Source organism: Scleropages formosus, chromosome 4 (assembly GCF_900964775.1).
Source record: "Scleropages formosus chromosome 4, fSclFor1.1, whole genome shotgun sequence".
Classification (NCBI taxonomy): domain Eukaryota; kingdom Metazoa; phylum Chordata; class Actinopteri; order Osteoglossiformes; family Osteoglossidae; genus Scleropages; species Scleropages formosus.
Window position 1 is genome coordinate 21428738 of NC_041809.1, and position 20699 is coordinate 21449436.

The following is a 20699-nucleotide window of genomic DNA, read 5'->3' on the forward strand; positions in this document are numbered from 1 at the left end:
GATTTACTCTTACTCTTGTTTGAACGCTCCAAGCTGATTCCGTTGCACGAGCCAGAGGAACGCAGGAAGCTCTTGTGAACCGAGTCAGGAAGCAGTACTGTCTAACCTGTGCCTTAGCCGCCTCTGCAGCGTCCCAGCAACAGTTTAATGATTCTACAGGTCCTCCTGTCCCATACCAAGCACCAGTTATTTGTCAGCCATTGAGGGTTAAGTATTTCTTTCTTTGCACCGTAGACTTTGTTTGAGTGTCCCCATTCTGTGGCATGTAGAACCAAATTCCCGCTGGCTAGACAGGAAGTGGGTGGAGCTCACGAGAACGTCTGTCTTGTAGGGTCCCTGAGCGCTCGCTTCGTGTCACCTGCTGTCGCACTGCAATGCTGCAACATGGGCATGCTGCTATCTGCGGGTGGATCGGCACTGCGGTGCATGTGTATGTATGTGTGTGTGTGTGTGTGTACGTGTGTGTCTAAGAGAGAAATACCAGAGCCGGGGGAATGTGTGTTTTGCGATAACAGGTTTTCTCAGAAGCATCCTTGCGTAACTTGACTGAAACCGCGCCCTCTCACTTTTTTCCACATTCAGTATGTTCGATACCTGGAGCTGGTCTTTTCAGGAATTGGGGTTCTAGTCCTCACCCCGAGTTCATCTGCACACGCTCAGACTCGCTGGAGACATGCGGCTTCCAGGCACGAAGAGAACGCTGCAGCCTGCGAGGGCGCTCCTTTGAACAGTCTCCTCAAGAATGAGGGCCCCTTTGCGCTGGACGACTACCCCTTTGGTGAAGCCAAACCCCGGCTGGCCTCGCAGATGTCTCGTGGGTCTGTGGTTTCGGATATGAACCGAGGTGAACTCTGTAGCGGCTGACGGGAGGAGGATGCTGGGAGGGAGGCCGTCGGCAAGAGGCGCCCGAAAGCATCCTGAATACGTGCATTCCCCTGCGTAACACACAACTGTTGTGTTTAGTTTACTGTCCTTCCAGTGCCCCGTTTGTCTCGACCTCAAGAAGTAAATCTCCACATCCCTGGTTAAGCACGACCCAAAGTCTGGGGCTCGAAAGCAGAGCAACACAAAGGGTATCCAGCAATGCTTCCTCACCAGCCACCCTCAGTCCTCCACTGTGGAGATGCTCACACCTTGGACACACTGCAGTAAACAAGGGGCAGCAGGTATTGTGCTGGTTAGGCCTGCTCGTTGGGTTCCGAAGGTCACAGTTTGGAATCCCACCTCCTGCTGGAGTGCCCTTAAGCAAAGCACTTACCCTGAATCACTCCAGTAAAAGTTACCCCTAAATGGGTAAATCGTAGCAAGTAGCTGAACATCATACGTCACTTTGGAGAAAAGTGTCAGCTGAACAAATAAAAGTAAGCGCAGCTTCCAGGCCTCCTCTTCCCTTCTGATTGCATGCAGTGTGTCTGAAGAAGTATGGCTGACACGGAAGCTGAAGGTATGGTCTGCAGTGGTTTTGTGACCCCGGTGTGTTTCCCTTTGGTAAGGAGGCTTCTTTCTGACTTCTCTGTTACTGAAGTATCCCCTGGGCTCGTAGGTGTGTGTATCCTGTTGCGCCCCAGTGTTTTGTACCTCCCAGCTGCCTGAGACACACTTTGTCTTTGAAGAACATTTCCCTCAGGGTAGTCCGATCTTCCGCTCGCCCTGCATTTGATCCGAAAGAAACCTGGTCACCGTGCACTCACTGTGTCCACTCCTGCAGTAGAGGTTCCCATGGGGCAGCTGCAGAGGAATCAGCTATCGAAAGGTGATGTATAAATGTTCTCAGAGCTCCATGGCTGCAAACCAAAGCCACGCTGTCGATGTGGAAAAAATTACAAATCCTATCAGTTGAATAAGGTGGGAAATTGGGCCTGTGGTTTCATGTGTAACGCTGGGGGGTTTTAATAAGGCTGGACAGCATTGCATTGGAAGTTCCTGTCTCCTCCGAGCTCGCGCTTTCGTGTCCGTGTGACTCAGTATGTCCCTCTTTGTTATCTCAGCTTCCCCTGTGATCCAGCCGATTAGCAGCATGCGTTTTTCTCCATTTGGTTCAGTTTTCAGACACTTTGCCCAGTTGCCAGGAAACTCAATAAATATGCGAGTGGGGAAAGCTGGATGTTGCTCCTTAAGTCCGCTACCTGGCCTGGAGAATAAGCCTCAGCTCCTCCTTGTACCTTCAAATGACTACATTAATTTTGTTAATCTTTTTAAATGTAAGAAACACTCGGTGGTTCCCAGTCATCAATTAAAGTGTATTAACTTATTTAAATGTGCAAATGCCTGGAGTGCAGCATTTGAAAGAAGGCCTTTGTTATGGTATCCAAGGGTCTGTTTGTGAAGCAGTGAAGAGCAGAGTGCGTCCAGATGGGCTGCTAGTTGCGGTCTGCTGGGACTTTTGATATCCTGTTTGTACTGTCCATGGTGAAGGTTACTGTAGACATGGTAAACTAGAACATGTGCTCACATTCATAGATGGAGACAAGCGGGTTTGTTTTGGCACTACGGGGGTTGTAGGTGCTGCGAGGTTGTCGGGCCCTCCCCCCAGATGTGCAGAGACACACCTGAAGATGCGGAGAGATAACAGAACCTGTCAGGATGTGACGGGTATACAGAGAGACGCACGCATACAGATTTCACGCTTGCTGACTCGGGGTCTGGGGCAACCACAGCGCACATGGAGGCAGGGTGTGAGGCACCAATGGGGGCTGTCATTTTACCCACTAGCAGGAGCTGAGACCCCCCGCTCCAGACATTGGGTGGGGTGTTGCAGGGTCACAATCCCCTCTCCCCCATCCCTTTGCCTTGGTGGAAGGAACCCACTTTATTTAGCAAAGGCGAGCAGCGAAGGGTGGACACTGCGATGGGACCGGTGTGGGACGTTCAACGTCCATGTTAATTACCGGTATTTCTCCTTCCTAATTATAGTTCCGAGTTTTACTTGGTTCACTTCCATGCAACCTCAGTATAATCGAGGTTCCTCTCATTTGTACTGGCTGTGCATTTACAGAAACATCCCGTGGGCAGTACGATCGCACTGATGAATGTGTTTTTATTCATCTCTCCTGGTGTAAAGGTTAGCCCATCGCAGTCTCGCCACACTTCTGCTTTTCTCTTCTGCTCCACGTCACCAGAGCATCTAGCCGACTTCTGCTCTTTGTGATGCTTGAAGGAAAAACATTTAAAAAGACACACAGTACTTGAGTCCTTTATGGATCATAGAAACATGACACTTGTTTTGTCTCACAGGAGTGTAAGTCACAAGTCTCAATGACCTGTGACACGGAGGGGAAACGTTTCGTTGGTTGGTTTTTGTTTCTCGCATCTGTGCTGGCTTTCCAGAAGAGGCCTCTATTTCTGTCTCTCTCTGTTTGTCTCCTGCTGTCATCTCGGCACATTTCCTGAAAACTCATTTCAAAGTGTTATCGTCTCCTCGGATCACGTTCGTTTCAAGTAGTCTCTCCATGAGAAGGTCCTCCGATGAGGCTTCTCTGTTGTCACGCAGCTATTTGTTCTCTGTCGTGTAGCTCTGATCCGATTAATTAATGGCAATAACTTGTTTTGTCATTACAAATAGGTGTCTGATTTTTAGCAGTGGGATCTATAGACTTTGTTGTTAAATAACAATGGAGCTCGGACAGGGGTTTTCTTTTAAGTGAAGCATTATGAATTTCCTGCTGTCGCTGTGCTATTCCACCTGTGCAAGTTCTCTCTTGAATTTTCCTCCTTGCTCTCCTGTTGAGCCAGCATGTGGTGTTCTTCTTGGTCTTTGCAGTGCAACTGAGTTGCAAGCAGGAAATGCACACTGAGAACATGCAGTATAGCTGCTAAGTTAAAGGAAATGCTTGTTGGGGTAAAGGTGTTGGTGCTGCTCACATGATCTGTGGGACCCGTTCCCCTGTCCTGCTATTGCTTATCGCAGTGATCGTTGATGCCGTTCCTCTGCAGGTGGCCTGCCAGCCACCTGTGCAGCTGCAGTGAAAGACCCCCTGCCGATATTGGTGCTACGCAGCTCATGTGGAGCCTCCCATTATGCCTCACTGCTGTCTCACTCCTAGTCATGGGCGGTGTTGATGGGATATGTTGTTGGGTTGTATGTGCAGGCCAGCAAGCCATCTGCATTGCCAGCTGCCTTCCTCTCATTAAAGTAAGTTGGCAGCAGCCAGATATACAGTGTGCTGGACCGCAGTGTGCTTCAAGCCACATGCTCCAAGGTGAGACCTTGGCTGGAGCAGCAGTGTCTGCAGCACGATGGCTGGTGAGCGCTTTCCTGCAAAATTTTTCCATAGATCTGAGTGTAAGGGCGTATTTCGGCATGTCTGCGTCCTCAACATCAAGTGCTGACCCAATGTTAATAGCATCCTCCGGCTTGATGGGTTCAGCTGACGGTGCTGGTGGGTCCTTAGGAACCTTGCGTGATACTGCGGTAATTGGAACACAACTTACCTGTTGTGTGATGACAGGTTTGTTTTTGGCCAGCCATGAATGATCCTTCTTGCCGGAGGTTCTGATGAACATTTGGACAGATAGATCAATTGTTTTACAGGCTAAGATCACAAGGTTACTCATAGCCAAGGATTCAAACCCTCTTGGTTTTCAGTCGTGTGTGCGGTAAGTGCTATGTGTTGTACAACAAAAACTGCAAAGTACTTTATGTGTAGTTGTGAATGCTGTTGCCTTTCTGTTGCGGTCAGTCCCACATGTAGTGCATTTTCTACTTATTTGCAGGGATACTAAGCCTGATTTCTATGGCTGACAGGTACCTTTAAATGGAGGGTTTTAAGGGACCCCCATGGTTTTTAGGGACACACCCAGCAGGACTGACTAGGGGGTCCTTCCCGTCATGGCGTTGCTCCCCACTTTGGTGTGTGCAGCACAGCTTGCTTACCCAGAGTTACAGAAGCAGGGCTATTTTTGTCAAGTGAGTCTGTCTTTAAAAAGGACTTTCTCACCAGATGGGTGTGGGGTCAAACGGTTTCTCTTTCTATTTTTAGGGGAATCTAATACTTGGTGGTAGGACAGCAAGCTCTCGCTGGTCATCGTGGTCTCTCGAAGCCTGTGTTCACACAGGGACATGGGCCTGTGGTCTACGTCTGGTGTGTGTGTGTGTGTGTGTGTGTGCGTGCGTGTGTGTGTGCGTGCCAGCCATCTGTAAGATGTCTTTATGCAGCTGTACAGTTATGTAAACTTTTTATATTAATGTACTCAAATATTAGTGATATTTTCCAGAGATCATCTTCTTTTGGCTTTTTTCCAGGGTATTGCAGTAAGTATGATTGATTGTGTGATTCTGTGCGATGGTCTATACGTGTGTGGAAGAGCCAGTGAGAGGGAGAGGGATGTCAGGGGCCATTTCCTGACAGAGATCCGGTGTGAAGACAGTTCCGGAGAGTTGCATTTTCTAACTGATGACTGTGCTAAATGGGGAAGCCGGAGTTTCCACTGTGTCACTGCGAGCTGCTAAACGCAAAGCTGTTCGCCTTTCTTCTTTTTCCATTACTGGGGTTCTTAATAAAGGCTTTGAACCAGTGACAACCCGGTGTAGTTTTACACACACACGGAGGATCGGTGACCTCCAGTGTAGTGCTGTTGCTTCACATTTTCAGGGCAGCGGGTTCGTATGAACCTCAGCTCTGTCCCCCAGTATTTTTGTGGGTTTTCTTTGCCCGGTGTGTTCTCCCATAATCCATACACAGTTAACAGTTCATCTAAAGGGTCAGAACAACTCATAATGCCCTTTTGCGCATCTCGCTCTGCTTGGATTAATGTGCATCTCCTTACGTCCTGTCGAGGCTACGCTCGCGCTCGCACCATGCGCTTCTCTCTAAACTGTCACTAGCACAAGTGAATCTGCTGCCGAACGGCAGTGTGTGTACAGATTGCCCTTGCTGCTGCATGTGTATGAGAGAGAGGGAGACATGCAGACAGGCAGCTCTCCTCCTTCCCTGTCGTGTGCAGCTCCTTTATCGCAGGAAACAGGAAGGGAGCAACCAGCTACAGGTCAAAGTGAAGGCCCAAAAAGGAAAGCTTGCGGTCGAGGAGAGGCTTGCGTACAGTGTCCTGCCGAGAGGCGTGTGTAACAGAGGGTACTCCACATCCAACATGTGAGGACCGAACGAACTCGTTGTTACCATGTGTAAAAGCAACATCAGAAACCCACAAAACACACCCGTTCTGGGACGTGTGCGGCTAGCCGTGTTTGTGTTGCCCTTTCCCAAGTGGCGACTGCTCGGCGATGACTCATCCTGGGGGGACGAGGGTTGGTCCTGGGAGCCTGGCCGGGGGAGCCGCCCGATGAGGAAGCCCATTGAGCACCGGCCGCAGCTGCTCCCTGGCAGCTGCGCGATTCTCCGTCCTTCCCGGCCAAGCGGTGCTTACAATCGGCTCTCTGTGCTGTCCCTCCCTTTGGAGCGGAGGATCCCCAGCGAGTCCCCCGGTATGGTCAGGAAGGGTGGAGGCAGTAACTCCACCCATGCGCATCTGCTCTCATGAGACAGCTTGGGAGAGGACCGTGTAAACAGGCCCATGTGCCTGTCAAGGGCCCACTTCCTGCTGCAGTGGTGCTGGAACCAGGCCTGTACAGGGCCATAGAGGGAGCTTTTGTTGCCCCAAGGCACACCCTTGTGGCAGAGAGCTGGGGCTGGTAGTGGTGCGTGCGTGTGCGTGCGAGTGTGCGCGCACACATATACATTGGTACATACACACACACACACTCTCTCTCTCTCTCTCACATGCTTGCAGGTGTAAATGCAGGCAAACTCATATGCACAGCAGCACAGTGGAGCACATGTGTTTGCTGTCTCAGCCGCTCAGGACAGGGGCAGCTGTGCACAGTCTTGGGTCCAGTGGCTGCCCATGAAGTGTCCTGCTATTCCTACTTAACACCCCAGTGTTCTAGGCCCTGGCCCTGACTGTGAGCTGCCTGTGTGGCAAGAGGCTGGAGGTAAGGGGCCTTACTCAGCACTGGGGGGTGGAGGGACACTGCTGAATAGAAGTAAAGGCACCAGAGTGTAAGAAGAGGGTGACACCAGCAGCTGTCTGCAGTACATGGGTTAACTAATGATGATGGCACAGGATTAGCAAAAACGTGTGTGTGTGTGTGTGTGTGTGTGTGTGTGTGTGTGTGTGTGTGTGTCCGTCCGTCGGGTGTGCTTGTAGTTAACAGTAAAACACAAGGCTGCTTTATTGTCCCTCATCTCCTATCTTTCTGATCATCCTTTCTTCTCCAAACAGATTATGATTCAGTGGTACTGTATTTTGTGGATGTACAGCACCTGCAATATAAATGGGGGAAAAAAAAACTCCTAAAATAACAGCACCTTCAAATAATTCATTTTTAGGCATATGCAGTATATTTGTATAATGTTTCTTAGATTGGTAACATGTTAATGAGCTATAAATGCTATTTATTTTGCAAGCATAGTAATCAAAGCAATGGCAAAGTTTTCTCAAAGCAAAGACTGCCTACTTTTGTCCTCTTTCTCTCTCACACACACACACACACACACACACACACACACACACACACTCTGTCCCTATCAGGCACCCTGTTGTGCATGTCAGTTCCCTGATCTGGGGATTTGGGACAATCCTCCATTGTAGGCCCATGTAAATCAGTTTTTGCTCTGCCCACTTTTTTGACTCCTCCCCCACTCATGTGCCCAGGGCCAGTGTAATTGTGAAACTGTGCCAAGGCGTGTCATGCCCCCTCCTACCCCAAACTCTGCTTACTGCACTGGACTGCATGGCTTCCATTCTCTCAAAGAAGTCCAGAGAATTCCTGTTGTCATGTGATTAATCCACGAACTATACATTAACCACATTTGGCACCAAACTGTAAAAAGCTGCCGGGTGGCTGATCCTGTAGCTCATCTCATGTAGACGTGACCTGCTGGATCAGATGAAACCGAGACGACGCGGAATATGATGCTCCCGCTTTGTTCTCCTAGTGTTTGTAAAGACATCTGGTGGAAGATTAACATCTCGTTACTCTGTTGGTGTTGAGGAAGAAGACCTAGGACTGTCTAAATGCCAGGGCCAAGTTTGATTTTGAGTCAAAATACCCAGCTGTTTGAGTTGGTCAAGAAACTCTGTGAAAAGGTGACGATTGTGAGTTGTGCTTCTGTTTGACTGGGAATCGATGTTCCTGTTTAGGGGCTATTACCCTCAATCAGCTATCTTCTCTGTGGCGGTACCATTTTGTATGCGTCTGTGAGCTTGGCCATGCCTCCAATGATGCCTCTCTCTGTCTCTCTCTGTTAGACGGAACCTGACCAAGCTCTCGCTGATATTCAGCCACATGCTGGCGGAACTCAAGGCCATCTTCCCCAACGGCCTCTTCCAGGGTGACAATTTCAGGATCACTAAGGCGGATGCTGCGGAATTCTGGCGAAGGTCTTTTGGGGACAAGTGAGTACAATGTCCGAACCCAGAGACGCACACCTTTTGGTGCGAGTTTCACACTCCATAATGAACCTGTGTCTGCTGCCGCGCTCTTACTTCAGCGAGGGGAAAAAACACTTGAGTTTAGTGTGGGTGGTGGAGCAGCCCAGTGTTCCCTTGCAATGCTGGTGATCTGCGTGCTATAAAGTCGGCAACAAAGTTTTAAATTTTTATGAAATTTGATTTTATCGAATTTAATTCAACATATTGAACAACTGTCTCATCTTCCCATATATATGTATGTCTTTGGGGGGGGAGGTGGTGTGAATAATGTTTAAAGTTAGTCATTTAGTGCTGCTAACAATGATTTATGATTTAACCAGCCACTTCCTCAAAATAAAGCATGGTTTGTTCTTGTGATGGTTACACCTCCCAGTCGCACTGAGGTGTTTGAAGGGCTCTCCCATCCACCGCCCTGTCCTTCTCTTTAGGACCATAGTGCCATGGAAGGTCTTCCGCCAGGCTCTGCACGAGTTCCACCCCATCAGCTCCGGCCTGGAAGCCATGGCCCTCAAGTCCACCATTGACCTGACCTGCAACGACTACATTTCTGTCTTTGAGTTTGACATCTTCACCAGGCTCTTCCAGGTGCGAGGGGCTCCTGTTCTCCACCCCCTGTTCTTCTTGACACTTCACAGGCTCCATCCCAATGCAATGTTTTTTCAGGGCCGCATCCTGGAACTGAGCATGTGGCTGGATGGGGCACTAGGTCTAACCAGTGCTGGGAGACATACCTCAACTCTTACTTGGCAGAGCATGCAGTTGTAATTCTTATTTGTGTGTATTCGGTTATTTCCTCTTGATTTCTGAGTCGTAATGACAGATCTGTGTTGAATGGTGATGAAATGTCACTGGTTAAACCACAAGAGTTAATCCTACAAATTAAACCTGATTGCTGATTTGAGACCTCTCTGTATCCAGGGAGGAAAGATGAGTAGAAACATGTTCGTGTTGAGAGGTAAATTAAAAGTACATGATCTAACTAGAAGCCTGGCAAAACGTGGGCCTGTGGGAGAGGGATGGACTGCGAGTCGTGGTTGAGGGCTTAGCGCGATCTTTTTGTTCGAGTTTTCAAGCGGGCCTAAAATAGCCACTGTGTTTCCACAGAGCCCGAGTGTTCTTTGACGGAGTGCCGTGCATCAAGGTCGTACACTTCGCCTGCATGCGAATGAGCTGGAGCGGGGGGAGCCGGGCAGGAGACGGGCTGCTGGTCCTTCTCACCATGGCCGACACTTTTGTTTGCATCTAGTCCCGTTCAGGGCTGAGAGATGTGAAAGTGCTGTGTGTCTGGTTCTCTTCTGTACAACCTCCTCCTGTATTTTATACTTTCTCACCCCCTGAAACGGGCTTTCATTCATATAACGGGTCTCCAGAAAGCAACTTGGCAAACAAGTGAACAGCTGGAAAAATAAATTTGCGGTCACTTTAATGTAATGCTTTGATCAGAGAAAGAGTATTTATTTCTGGAGGATGCGTCTTTTCACTTTTCCCAGGTAGACCTCTGTGGCTGTACACGGCTGCTGCAGGGGAAACGGTCACCAGTCTGTTCGCTGGACCCTTGAACTAGTTCCTGTGGATCGCTCTGCGCTGAAGTCTGGCCTGATGCCACTGGTGAATGATTGGTGACATTGTAGCGCTGAGCCAATGAGAGGATGGATGTTTGGGCCGCTGACCCAAAAACAGGATGGCCAGCGAGGCTTCTGACCCAGTTGCAGGGCAGATGTTTAGGCTGTTGCCCCAATAGGATGGAGGCATGCTGAGAACGCTGACCAAAGCGGGGAGAAGGGGCGACCTGAACTCTTTGACATCCTCCTGGGATCTTGAGCCCTCCAGGGAGAGCTTTTGAAAGCTCCCTTCAGCTGTGTGGGAGGGACTCGCGTAATGGGTCTGAAGCTCTGCTCTTGTGTGTAAAGGAATGTTTTCAGCACTAACCTCAAATCCTTACACTTGGCCAGATGGATAAAAAATAATTCCTGTGAACGTGATGCAAATGTGGGCTTACTTGTATTGTTTTGTTGTTGTGCAGCACTAATGCAATACTGGAGGCAGTAAAGCACTTCGGGAGCCCTTTTCCTGAACTCCACTTAAACAAAATGCACGTCTGCTTCTTCCATGCTTCTTTCCTGTTGTTACTCTTAATTTATACACTGTGAACTTTTTTGTCTTTTTGTGCACAAAAGCATCTGTTTTTAACTACTCTTAAGTATGAGCTGAAACAAACTGGTAGTGCAGTGGTTAAAGTTTTTACTTTTGGACCCAAAGGTTGCAGGTTTGAGTCTGACCTCCAGCTGTAATACACTTGAACAAGGTACTTAAATTGCGCCAATAAAATTAACCAGCTGTATAAATGGGTAAATAATTGTAGGTAGATTAACAGTGTAAGTCACTTTAGAGAAAACTGTCAGCTAAATGAATGAATGTAAATTGCAGGTAAAATAATGTTCTAGGTCTAGGGCCAACAGGTAGCTCAAGCTGTGTAGACGATAAGAGTTTGGTTGCCTTTTGGATGCCAGTTCAACCCTTGCAAGATCAAAGTTGTGATTTTCTGTCACTGCCAGTTTGTGGGTGGAACAGCAGGTCATGGTTGCTCTGGGCCTAAATAAAAAGTAAGTGTGTGTGTGTGTGTGTGTGTGTGTGTGTGTGTGTGTGTGTTGCCGTAGTGGTGCTCCAGAGCCTATCCCAGAAGCATGAGGCAGGATACACCCTGGACAGTACTTCAGCCCATCACAGAGCAGTAACACACACTTATTCACTCACACACATGCGCACACATGGAAGTTTACCTAAAACACATGTCTTTGGACTGTGAAAGGAAACCAGAGCAGCTTGAGGAAACCCACACAAGCAATAGATAAACTCCACACAGACTGAGCCAGATTCAAACCCATGTCTGACCCCAGAGACCATGAGTTGGGATCCACCTGCACTGTTTGCTGTGCCATGAATTGGCAATCTAACATCTGGTACCGTGGAACTTTCGTCATTTTAGGCTTCCTAGAGGTCGTGGTGTGATCTGTTATAATTTAGTCAGCGCGGCTATTTTGACTTCTTATGAGATCAGGGTTTGTGACTGTAAATGTTGTCATAATATTTGTCTTTCTTCTTTGTCAGAGTTACTTTCTTTGAATGTGTTTGGCTTTGGTGAAGGAACCTAACAGAAACGTGTAGTTGAATTCCTCAGCATAAGACATTTTCAGGAAATGTACCATCTTGGGTCTTTGGCTGGACACATCCTCCCACATTCTTTTTCCAGATAATTAGTCCTTCCTAGTTATTTTACCAAAAAATTAGGATTTACTTAGGTTGGTAGGCCTTAGCAATTCTGTCGATCCCTGGCAGTCAGCTGACAAGGGTTGTTATGACATTCTTCTGTTTTCTTTATCTAATGCCTTTGTCCATTGTGTGTGTGTTTCCACCACAGCCATGGTCCTCGTTATTGCGGAACTGGAACAGCCTGGCCGTGACCCACCCTGGTTACATGGCCTTCCTCACATATGACGAGGTCAAGGCACGTCTGCAGAAGTTCATCCACAAGCCCGGCAGGTCCGTTCGCTTGCCTTCAGCCTTCCCCACATGCTTCTTCTCTTCATCTGCTACACTGATTGTCAGAGTTCCAAGCTCCATGCGTGTCAGGCTTATCTGTTCCACTGCAATACACTCTTTGGGACAAATCTGACATTGAAGCCGTGCATGGCACACAGTGACCCTCACTCGCTCTGAGTTCAACACTCTCGCTGACGGTAGTTCTGTCATTGTCAGTATCTGTGTGGATTCTCAGTGTTCCCTCTTACTTCCTTGTCCAGCTACATCTTCAGGCTGAGCTGCACGCGTCTGGGCCAGTGGGCTATTGGCTACGTGACGGCCGATGGCAACATCCTGCAGACCATCCCACACAACAAGCCCCTGTTCCAGGCCCTCATCGATGGATTCCGAGAAGGATTGTGAGTCCTCTCGCCATCTTCCCTTTCAAGCTGTTTGCGCTTGTGGTTCATTCAACCTGAAAAAACTGCTGCGTATGGTTTTCATACACACAGATGCAAATTTTGAATTATTTCTAATAATACATCACCAGTTTCCTGTTTTGTTGAAGTCAAGAAACAAATTTGAGTTTTCCAAAAATAAAAGCTACTATGGTTCATGTGCTAATTAGAGGTCAGTGTAGGAAATTACTCTGCTTTCTTTCCTAATATTGGCCTCTCCTTTTGTTTGATTCGCTTTGTTGCACAAAGCAGTGGCTAGAATAATATACTGTATGTACCAGTAGCCAGACTTGGGGTTTGCCAGTAAATCAGTTCTCTATGCATCAGCAGTGTTTCACTGTGCTTGAACACAGTTCACATACGGCCAGTCTGAGCAAATGAGGTGGAAGTTTTGACCCATGGTGGTGGATGGAAGGGGAGACTTGAAACACTTCTCGCTTTGTACTCTTCCCCCGGTTGCAGTTACCTGTTCCCTGACGGTCGCACACAGAACCCTGACCTGACCGGCTTGTGTGAGCCATCCCCCCAAGATCACATCAAAGTCACACAGGTGAGTGTGGCCATGTCCTTTGTCCCCGCTGCATACTGAAGAGTCCCCCCATCTAACCTTTTTTGTTTTTTTGTCTTTTTGACTTTTGGTGTCCCTGACTTTCTCCATACTCACATGTCTGTCTGACTTCCTTTTCTCCCTCTTTCTCCTTTTATCTAGGAGCAATATGAGCTTTACTGTGAGATGGGCTCCACCTTCCAGCTGTGCAAGATATGTGCAGAGAATGATAAGGATGTGAAGATCGAGCCCTGTGGCCACCTCATGTGCACCTCCTGCCTCACTGCCTGGCAGGTCAGTGCTCTACACTCTCCCTTTGTTAGTCTATTGCTTACTTTGTGGAACCCCCTTGTCAACCCTTACAGACCCCCTGTACTCTTTGTGCCCCACGCTTTAGGAGTCGGAGGGTCAGGGTTGCCCCTTCTGCCGGTGTGAGATTAAGGGCACTGAGCCCATTGTGGTGGACCCCTTCAACCCAAAGGACAACAGCAGTGGCTCGGTGAGCAGCTGTGCAGGGATGTTTGGGGCAGAGGGTGCCCAGTCTCCTGGCTACGAGGATGATGATGATGACCGGCTAGAGGATCCCCACTTTGTCATAAGCAAGCTGGCCTGTACCAAGGTAAGCAGTGGTAGCAGCACCAGCATGTTGCAAACCTATCTGTTCCTCTCTCTGTCCTAGAGAAACCTCTGAGGCAGCAGGAACTGTCCTGTATAGAACTGTCACTTTGCAGTCTGAAGATCCCCAGTATAAATGACCACTCCTGCTGTTGTCCCTTGACTAAAACACTTTCCCTGAATTCATATTGTAAGATACTCTGCTGTGTAAAAAGATAAATATTAGATAATAGAAAAAGCAAGTAACACTGCTCTCTTACAGCACCTGGTATGAGAAGACATGGGTTAAATCCCTGCTCAGTCTGTGTGAAGTTTGCATGTTCCTCCTGTGTCTGTGTGGGTTTTTTCTGGGTGCTCTGGTTTCCTCCCAGAGACGTGCTGTTCAGGTTCACCCATACAGGCAGTCCCCAGGTTACGAACGTCCGACTTACTACAACCCATAATTGCGAATAACCCCCCCGTAAGGCCATTTATATTAAAAATTTTAGCTACATACAATGGTTGCTGACCACATTAAGTGTCTCGTGTGTTACTGTATTTGGCTTTAATTTTTTTTTGTTTTTACCCTCGTAACCATGATACCAAAGTGTAAATGTGATGCGAGTGATGGTGATGCATCAAAGAAAAGGAAAACTATCACGATTTAAACTAAAGAGATCGGAAAAAAGTGAAACGCCAGCGAACACTGGGAAAGCGTTAGACTGCAGTCAGTCAACAATCAGGACAATTTTAAAGGACAAAGTGAAAATAATGAAGCACATAAAAGGCTCTGTCCCGGTGTGTGTGTGTGTGTCTCCCTCTCTGACTATTACAAGTACTGTAGTAACATTCATCTCTTTCTGTGTCTCTCTCTATTATAAATAATGTACTTACATTTATTATTACTGTATTATGTTCAAGATGTGTTTGTATAACGAAGTGTTTGTTTATGCATAGAAAGGTATACTGTATACTAAGACAAACATTTGGCTAACTGACATTAGATACGAACCATACCATACTGTTCCGACTTGTGTACAAATCTGACTTAGACAGACTTAGGAACAGAACTCGTTCATAATCTGGGGACTGCCTGTAGTATGTGAATGATAGAGTGAGTTCCACTGATGAGTGAATAGATGAGTGACCCATTGTAAGTTAGTGTATCTAGCAGGGTAAATCACCTTGGTGAATAAGGTGTGTGGGCTGATAACACTACACAGAGTTCATTGGAAGTCGCTTTGGAGAAAAGCGTCTGCTAAATAAATAAAGGTTAATTAATATAATTGAAGGGTCAAAGTGGGGCACATTCTTGATCCCTCCTGGTCTGCTATGCTGTGACAGTACCCACCAGTGACAACAGAACTGAGTTCTTGTTTGTGTCATTTACTTGTTTGTCAAATACACAAACATACTGTTTGATAGCTTGTGATGCTGGATCACATCCTCTCCCTGGTTTTCTTCACTTCAACAGGTGGAACGTCCTCCTTCACCCCTCTCCACTGGGCCTCAGGCTGGCCTGCCTCCAGTACCCCCTCGGCTGGACCTGCTGCAGCAGCGGCCAGCCAACCCTCCCGGGGCCTCTAGCCCAGGAGCCACATCAAAGGCAGGCAACCCTCTCTCTCTCTCTCACACTCACACACACACATACACACACACACATATACACACACACATACACACACACACATATACACACACACACACACACACAGACTGAAACTGCTTGTCCCAAGTGGAGTCACTGAGAACCAGAGCCTAACCCGGTGACACAAGGCTGGAGGGGGAGGGGACAGGGACACACCCAGGACGGGATACCAGTCCGTCTCCCATTGTCTCTGCATGTCAAAAGCACACACTCTGTCAGTGTTAAATATGGGTCCTTGTATTTGCTGTATGCTCTGCTCTGACAGGCCCCCACTCACCACAAGGATAAGCCCCTCCCACTGCCACCATCCTTACGGGACCTGCCGCCACCACCACCTCCTGATCGCCCTCCTCCTTCTGCTGGTTCCGATGGTCGAATGCAGCGGCGTCCCTTGCCCAGCACACCAGGAGGGGATTCTCCTCGCGACAAGCTACCTCCTGCACCCCCTAACCGTGGGCCAGCTGACTGGAATCCCAGACCAGTACCCAAGGCGCCTGGGCAAACAGCTGGCATGGTGGACACACGTGGCTCCCGGGAGCTGTCGAATCGCCACTCGCTCCCCCTGGCCCTGCCATCTACAATGGATGGATGTGCAGACCCCTTGATGAACAATTGCTCCTTGAGCATGGACCAGCAGTTGGTGAGACTTGTCTCTGACCTAGAGGTACCATCTGACATTGCCCCAGGGCCATACAGTGAGTCAGTGAGGGGTGGCAGTGTGATAGAACCCAGACAGAACATGCTCTATGTTCCCTGGGATGGAAACTGCATGGCTGCACACCCAGTTCTATGTGCATATACTGTGGAAGAAATGGATGATTGAATTTGAACACCTCTCCCTGATGCAGCACTCTGAAATTATCAGCATGGAGACGGATGTGTCCCATGTACACTCTTGTACAATGGTGCTTCTCTATGATATGGCAGTTTAGTAAGCACTCCTTTGTTTTTGTTCCTCAGAATTTTGGAGGCGCAACCCTTGGAAGTCATGAGTACGACAGCCCCAAAGTGAAGCCGTCCTCCTCAGCCAACGCCATCTACGCCATGGCCAGCAGGTCTTTCTCACTGAATGACTTTCTGTCTTCTGCACTGTCTCCCTCAGTCTACATCTGTCTTTGTTTTTACCTGATGTACTCCTCTCCTGCATTCGTAGGCCTTTCCCTGCCCCGAAACAGCCAACGACTGAGGAGGCTTTTGAAAGCGACGAGGAGGCAGAGTACATGAGCCCCTCCTCCCGACCAGTCCTCCCCCTAGAAGCCATACCAAGACCCCCTCTTCCTGGTGCTTTCCCTCCTCGGTGAGTGGACCCCCTGGCTGATGAGCTCCCATCCTTTACCAGCTGTCTCCATGATGCAGAGTATCAGCCAGAAGAATGCTGGAATTGCCTGTGTAATTTCCTTCTATCATCATGTCTCTGCTGTGAGATTGCTAGTGCACCGTTACTCATGTCGTTCTCTCCCTCCCTTCTTCTTTGCACGCAGGACCCTACTGGGTGACCCGGAGACTGAAGGACCTCAGATGTACGAAGCCATGTACAATATCCAGACTCAGGCGCTCTCTGCCCCCTTGCCCCGTCAGGCCAGAGACTCTGGTACACCTGCATCCCTGATGCCTCTTCACAGTATCGACTTTCGGATGGCTTTGCTGCAACTGTAGGGGAAAAGCTGAATGTCTGGGCACATTGTTTCACTCAATCACGTAAGGTGCAGTTCCTGGCCCAGGAAATTTGTAGTTCAGTAATGTCTATGTAGAAATGGGCAGCAGAGCCATCCAATGCTAGGTTTTGAACCCGAGTCACCTGGAGAAACCCTGAGGGGTTTGTGTGCCTCTGCAGTCGGCTGTGCTGTACAGGGTCATGCCTCCCCTTTGGTCTGATTGTAGTAGCTGTTGACACACAGGTTGTCTTCCTCCTCAGATTACTCTGACCTGCCGCCTGCAGCCAGCGCCAGTGTCTTCAGAGAGCCCCCTGTGGGGCAGGAGCGCACCGAGGAAGAGAATGGCTATGACTGCCCCAGACCTCCAGTGCCCCCTGGCTCCGCACGCCGCACCCTATCTGACATCACCGGCATCTCATCGTCCTTCAGCCGCCTCTCCATGGATGGCGAGCCCAGCGGAGCAGTTGGTGGGCATCTCTGTTTCTCAGTCAGTGCCCCAGCTCCACTAGTGTCTGTGCTGCTGTCGCCCTTTCAATTTTTTCTTTGAGCTGATGCTTTTTTCCAAAGCAATAGACAATGTTAAGCTATCTCCAGCAATTTACCCATTTATACCTCTTTTTTTAATAAAACTGTAGCAATTCAGGTAACTACCTTGCTCAAGGGTACTACAGCAGGGAGTGTGGATTTTAACCTGTAACCTCTGCAACTGGAAACAGTGGCTCTAACTCCTAAGCCACATGCTGCCCTTTGCACTCAGCACCATAGCACTGTATTTAAGTTTTCATTTATTTACTGGGACAGCTGATGGACCAAGGCTTGAGTTTCACCTTCAGCTGTAGTACCCTTGCGCAAGGTACTTACCCTGAATTTCTCTAGTAAAATTATCCAGCTGTATAAATTGGTAAATAATTATAAGTAGCTTAACATTTTAAGTTGCTTTAGAGAAAAACATTAGCTAAAGGAATAAATGTAAATGTATTTAGCTGTTGCGCTTCCGCTGATGGGATTTGATCCTGAGTCCTTCAAGTGTAAAGCTGCACCTCTAACACCCTATAATTATCCCTCATATTTTTTTTTGTTTTTCCCATTATTGTTCCCCCCGCCCTTCATGTGCACTGTTGTCTTTGTCTTTAAACGTGTAACTTTGTGTTTTATCAGATTTTGGGTGAGTATTTCTCCAAGTGCCCTGTCCTTTACTCAGAGCTATCTCCTGCCTGTCTTTCTGCCATCAGGGTTTTCTGAGTCTGGTCAAGCCCCTGAGCGACCCCCCAAGCCACTACCTCGTCGCATCAACTCGGATCGGCGGGCAAGCCCCGTTCCCCCATTGGGCGGAGTCGGGGGGACCAGCCCTCAGATCTCAGGTGAAATCGAGCATCTGATGAACCAGGGCTACTCCTACCAGGACATCCAGAAGGCCCTCATGATAGCACAGAACAACATTGAGATGGCCAAGAATATCCTCCGCGAGTTTGTGTCGATTCCCTCCACAGCGCACATCCTCACATAGCAGCGTCCCCCCCCCCCCCACACCTTGTCATAGGCCATGGTCCGAGGCTCGTTGGCTGACCTCTGATTGAGAGAGGTGTCCTTTGCACTCTCTGAAGCCTGTCTATCCCTTTCTCTAGATAGTCAGTAACCTGCAAGGCTGTCTTCCAGCAGTTTTAGCCTGAGCTGAAGCAGAGAAATATGCAGCTTTGTGATGTTGACGTGTTACACAGTCCAGAGCTGAGCCTCCTGGGGAGGAGTTTTCAGCCCTTGAGGAACGTATGCTGTTGCTGCGCGTTGGGGTTCTGGCCAGTGATGGGGAGCGTAGAGGAACAGCGTAGGCCAATTTGACCTGTACATCTCTTCTGCCCAGATGCTAGCTGCTTTTCAGAAATGATATTTGGCCAAGCTGCACGGGAGCCTGACTGTGAATCGGCGACACCGTCTGTTTGTAGCTCCTGTGCTTCTTTGACCGCCATTCTGAGTGTGATTTATAATCATTTTAAGAATCCTCTCTCTACCTAAGCTTGGCATAAGAGCTCCAGCCTTTCATGGACCTCAGGCTGATTTATTGAACTGTTGCGCCTCAGAGTTGGACCAGTTGTTTGAGCTCAGCATGGGAGCAGGAAACATCCAGCGAGATACCTCCTGTCTGCTTCCAAGTTCTGCTTCAGGACTTCAGCTTTTTGTACCATCCCAAATTGATTGGCTTGCTGCACTCAAAAAGATCAAAGTGCAGTGGCAGATTTTACTTTTTATTTCTTTTCTTGCACATCTCTGCCTGCTCTGTACAATTGGACGACTTAAAAATTCTCTGCAATGTTGGAGAGGGCAATGTCGAGTTTCGCCGTGATCATGGGCTTAGGTGTTTTACTCTGCCTTTTGTCACAAGTGTGTTGTTTAGCAGGGGTCTGTACTCACTTCCTTTCTTGATTCGCTTTCACTTTGACCCCAGAAGGATTCCATGGTCATTCGGAGCATAATGGCCATCAAGGTTCTCGTGGATCTAGAGAAGAGTACCTCACCACGTTGTGCTCCTGTCCTCTTTCTGTGAAAACGCATCAGTTCTGAAAAATGGGTTAACGTAAAAATCCTGCAGCAGAACATTTTCTTTAATTCTAAAAGTTATAAACTTTTTTTCCTCTCCCCAAGTCTAATAAGTACTTACTGGCTTTTTTGGAACAGAAACTCTGAAGTGTGATAGTGAAACAAATGAATTGTTAATGCAATAGGTGATCTTCTGCTTCCCTTCCATTCTCTTGTTCTAACTGTGGTCAGAAGACAACGTAGCAGTGGGGGTGGGTAGTTTCAGAGCTTCGGTGTCATGTGAAAGCTGTTGAATACGTAGCTCTTTTAAACATAATTGTTATGAAGTCAGAAGTGCTTTACTGCTGCTACCGGTGGCTCTGCTAAACAAGTACGCCTTAGGTGTATATTTGTGATTATTGTGCAGTGTAAATTTTTTTTTTTTTTTTTTGTTTGTTTGTTTAAAGTGACAGTATCCTCCCCCCCCCCCCCTTTTCCTTGTGTAGCATACTTGAAAATGTAGAGAGTGCCCAGCCCTTGTCATGGGTGTAGTCTTTGAGTTGGGTCCTAGATGGAAACCTCAGAGCAGCACTGGACTCCCACACGCTCTCTGTGTGTTCAGCTAGTGTTGTACTGCCTTTTGAACAGTGCATTGTTGGATAGCTAAAAATCTGAATCAAATTGCAGCAATTTGGGGGAAAAGCAGAAACCAGTTCTGACTACCTCATGTCTTTATCTTTACGACCAATACAACTTGTCAATTTCGCTTGGGTTTCTGTGTGACGGTGATGAACCTGCAGGTTGTGAAGTGCCGTAGGGACTTTATATCAATGTCGTGGTTTCTCCTGGCCCTGTGAGTTTGTACAATCCTGGTTTCCTGGGGGCTGCAAAAATAAAACTCTCTACTTGTGCACACTGGAGATTGTTCCAGTAGTCAAACAGACAGAAGAAGCAGAGGTAAACAGTTTACAGTATCAGTTTGGAGAAAAATGGAGGGAAATCAGGAGCAAGAATATTCACACGTTGGACTTACATTTTTCTACTGTTTTACATATAAACCTGAAAGTGTCTCAGCTCACTGAGGATGTGTGTTATATTTTTGCTGAGCTCAGGTCCATATAGTCCCTTTGAAACACGTGTGAAACAGGTAAAGAGTAAGACTTTGTAATGTTTTGTCAGACTGAGAAACAAAAGGCACTCTGTACCCTTTTATTTATTGCAAAGCCTTGTTTCTTTGGGAATGTCAGATGTTGAAGTACAGCGAAGCAATCTGTCAGGCCTGTCTTCCACTTTTGCCCTGTTCGCAGTACAGGTTCGAGGACTATGTCCCAAAACGT

The 20699-nt window shown here is 48.1% G+C and overlaps 1 protein-coding gene across 1 annotated transcript in view; it reads left to right on the forward strand.

The window, feature by feature from the left end:
- cbl (Cbl proto-oncogene, E3 ubiquitin protein ligase) overlaps positions 1-19844 on the forward strand; it is a 29058-nt gene extending 9214 nt beyond the window's left edge. Inside the window, exons 3-16 of the mRNA XM_018755310.2 lie at positions 8248-8394; positions 8859-9015; positions 11849-11970; positions 12231-12368; positions 12870-12957; positions 13117-13248; positions 13352-13573; positions 15023-15154; positions 15462-15836; positions 16157-16251; positions 16350-16493; positions 16678-16787; positions 17112-17318; positions 18084-19844. Of these exons, the coding sequence (XP_018610826.2) occupies positions 8248-8394; positions 8859-9015; positions 11849-11970; positions 12231-12368; positions 12870-12957; positions 13117-13248; positions 13352-13573; positions 15023-15154; positions 15462-15836; positions 16157-16251; positions 16350-16493; positions 16678-16787; positions 17112-17318; positions 18084-18358 (2344 nt within the window). The 3' untranslated portion in view covers positions 18359-19844. The remainder of the gene's footprint in view (positions 1-8247; positions 8395-8858; positions 9016-11848; positions 11971-12230; positions 12369-12869; positions 12958-13116; positions 13249-13351; positions 13574-15022; positions 15155-15461; positions 15837-16156; positions 16252-16349; positions 16494-16677; positions 16788-17111; positions 17319-18083) is intronic.
- Positions 19845-20699: the final 855 nt, after the last annotated feature.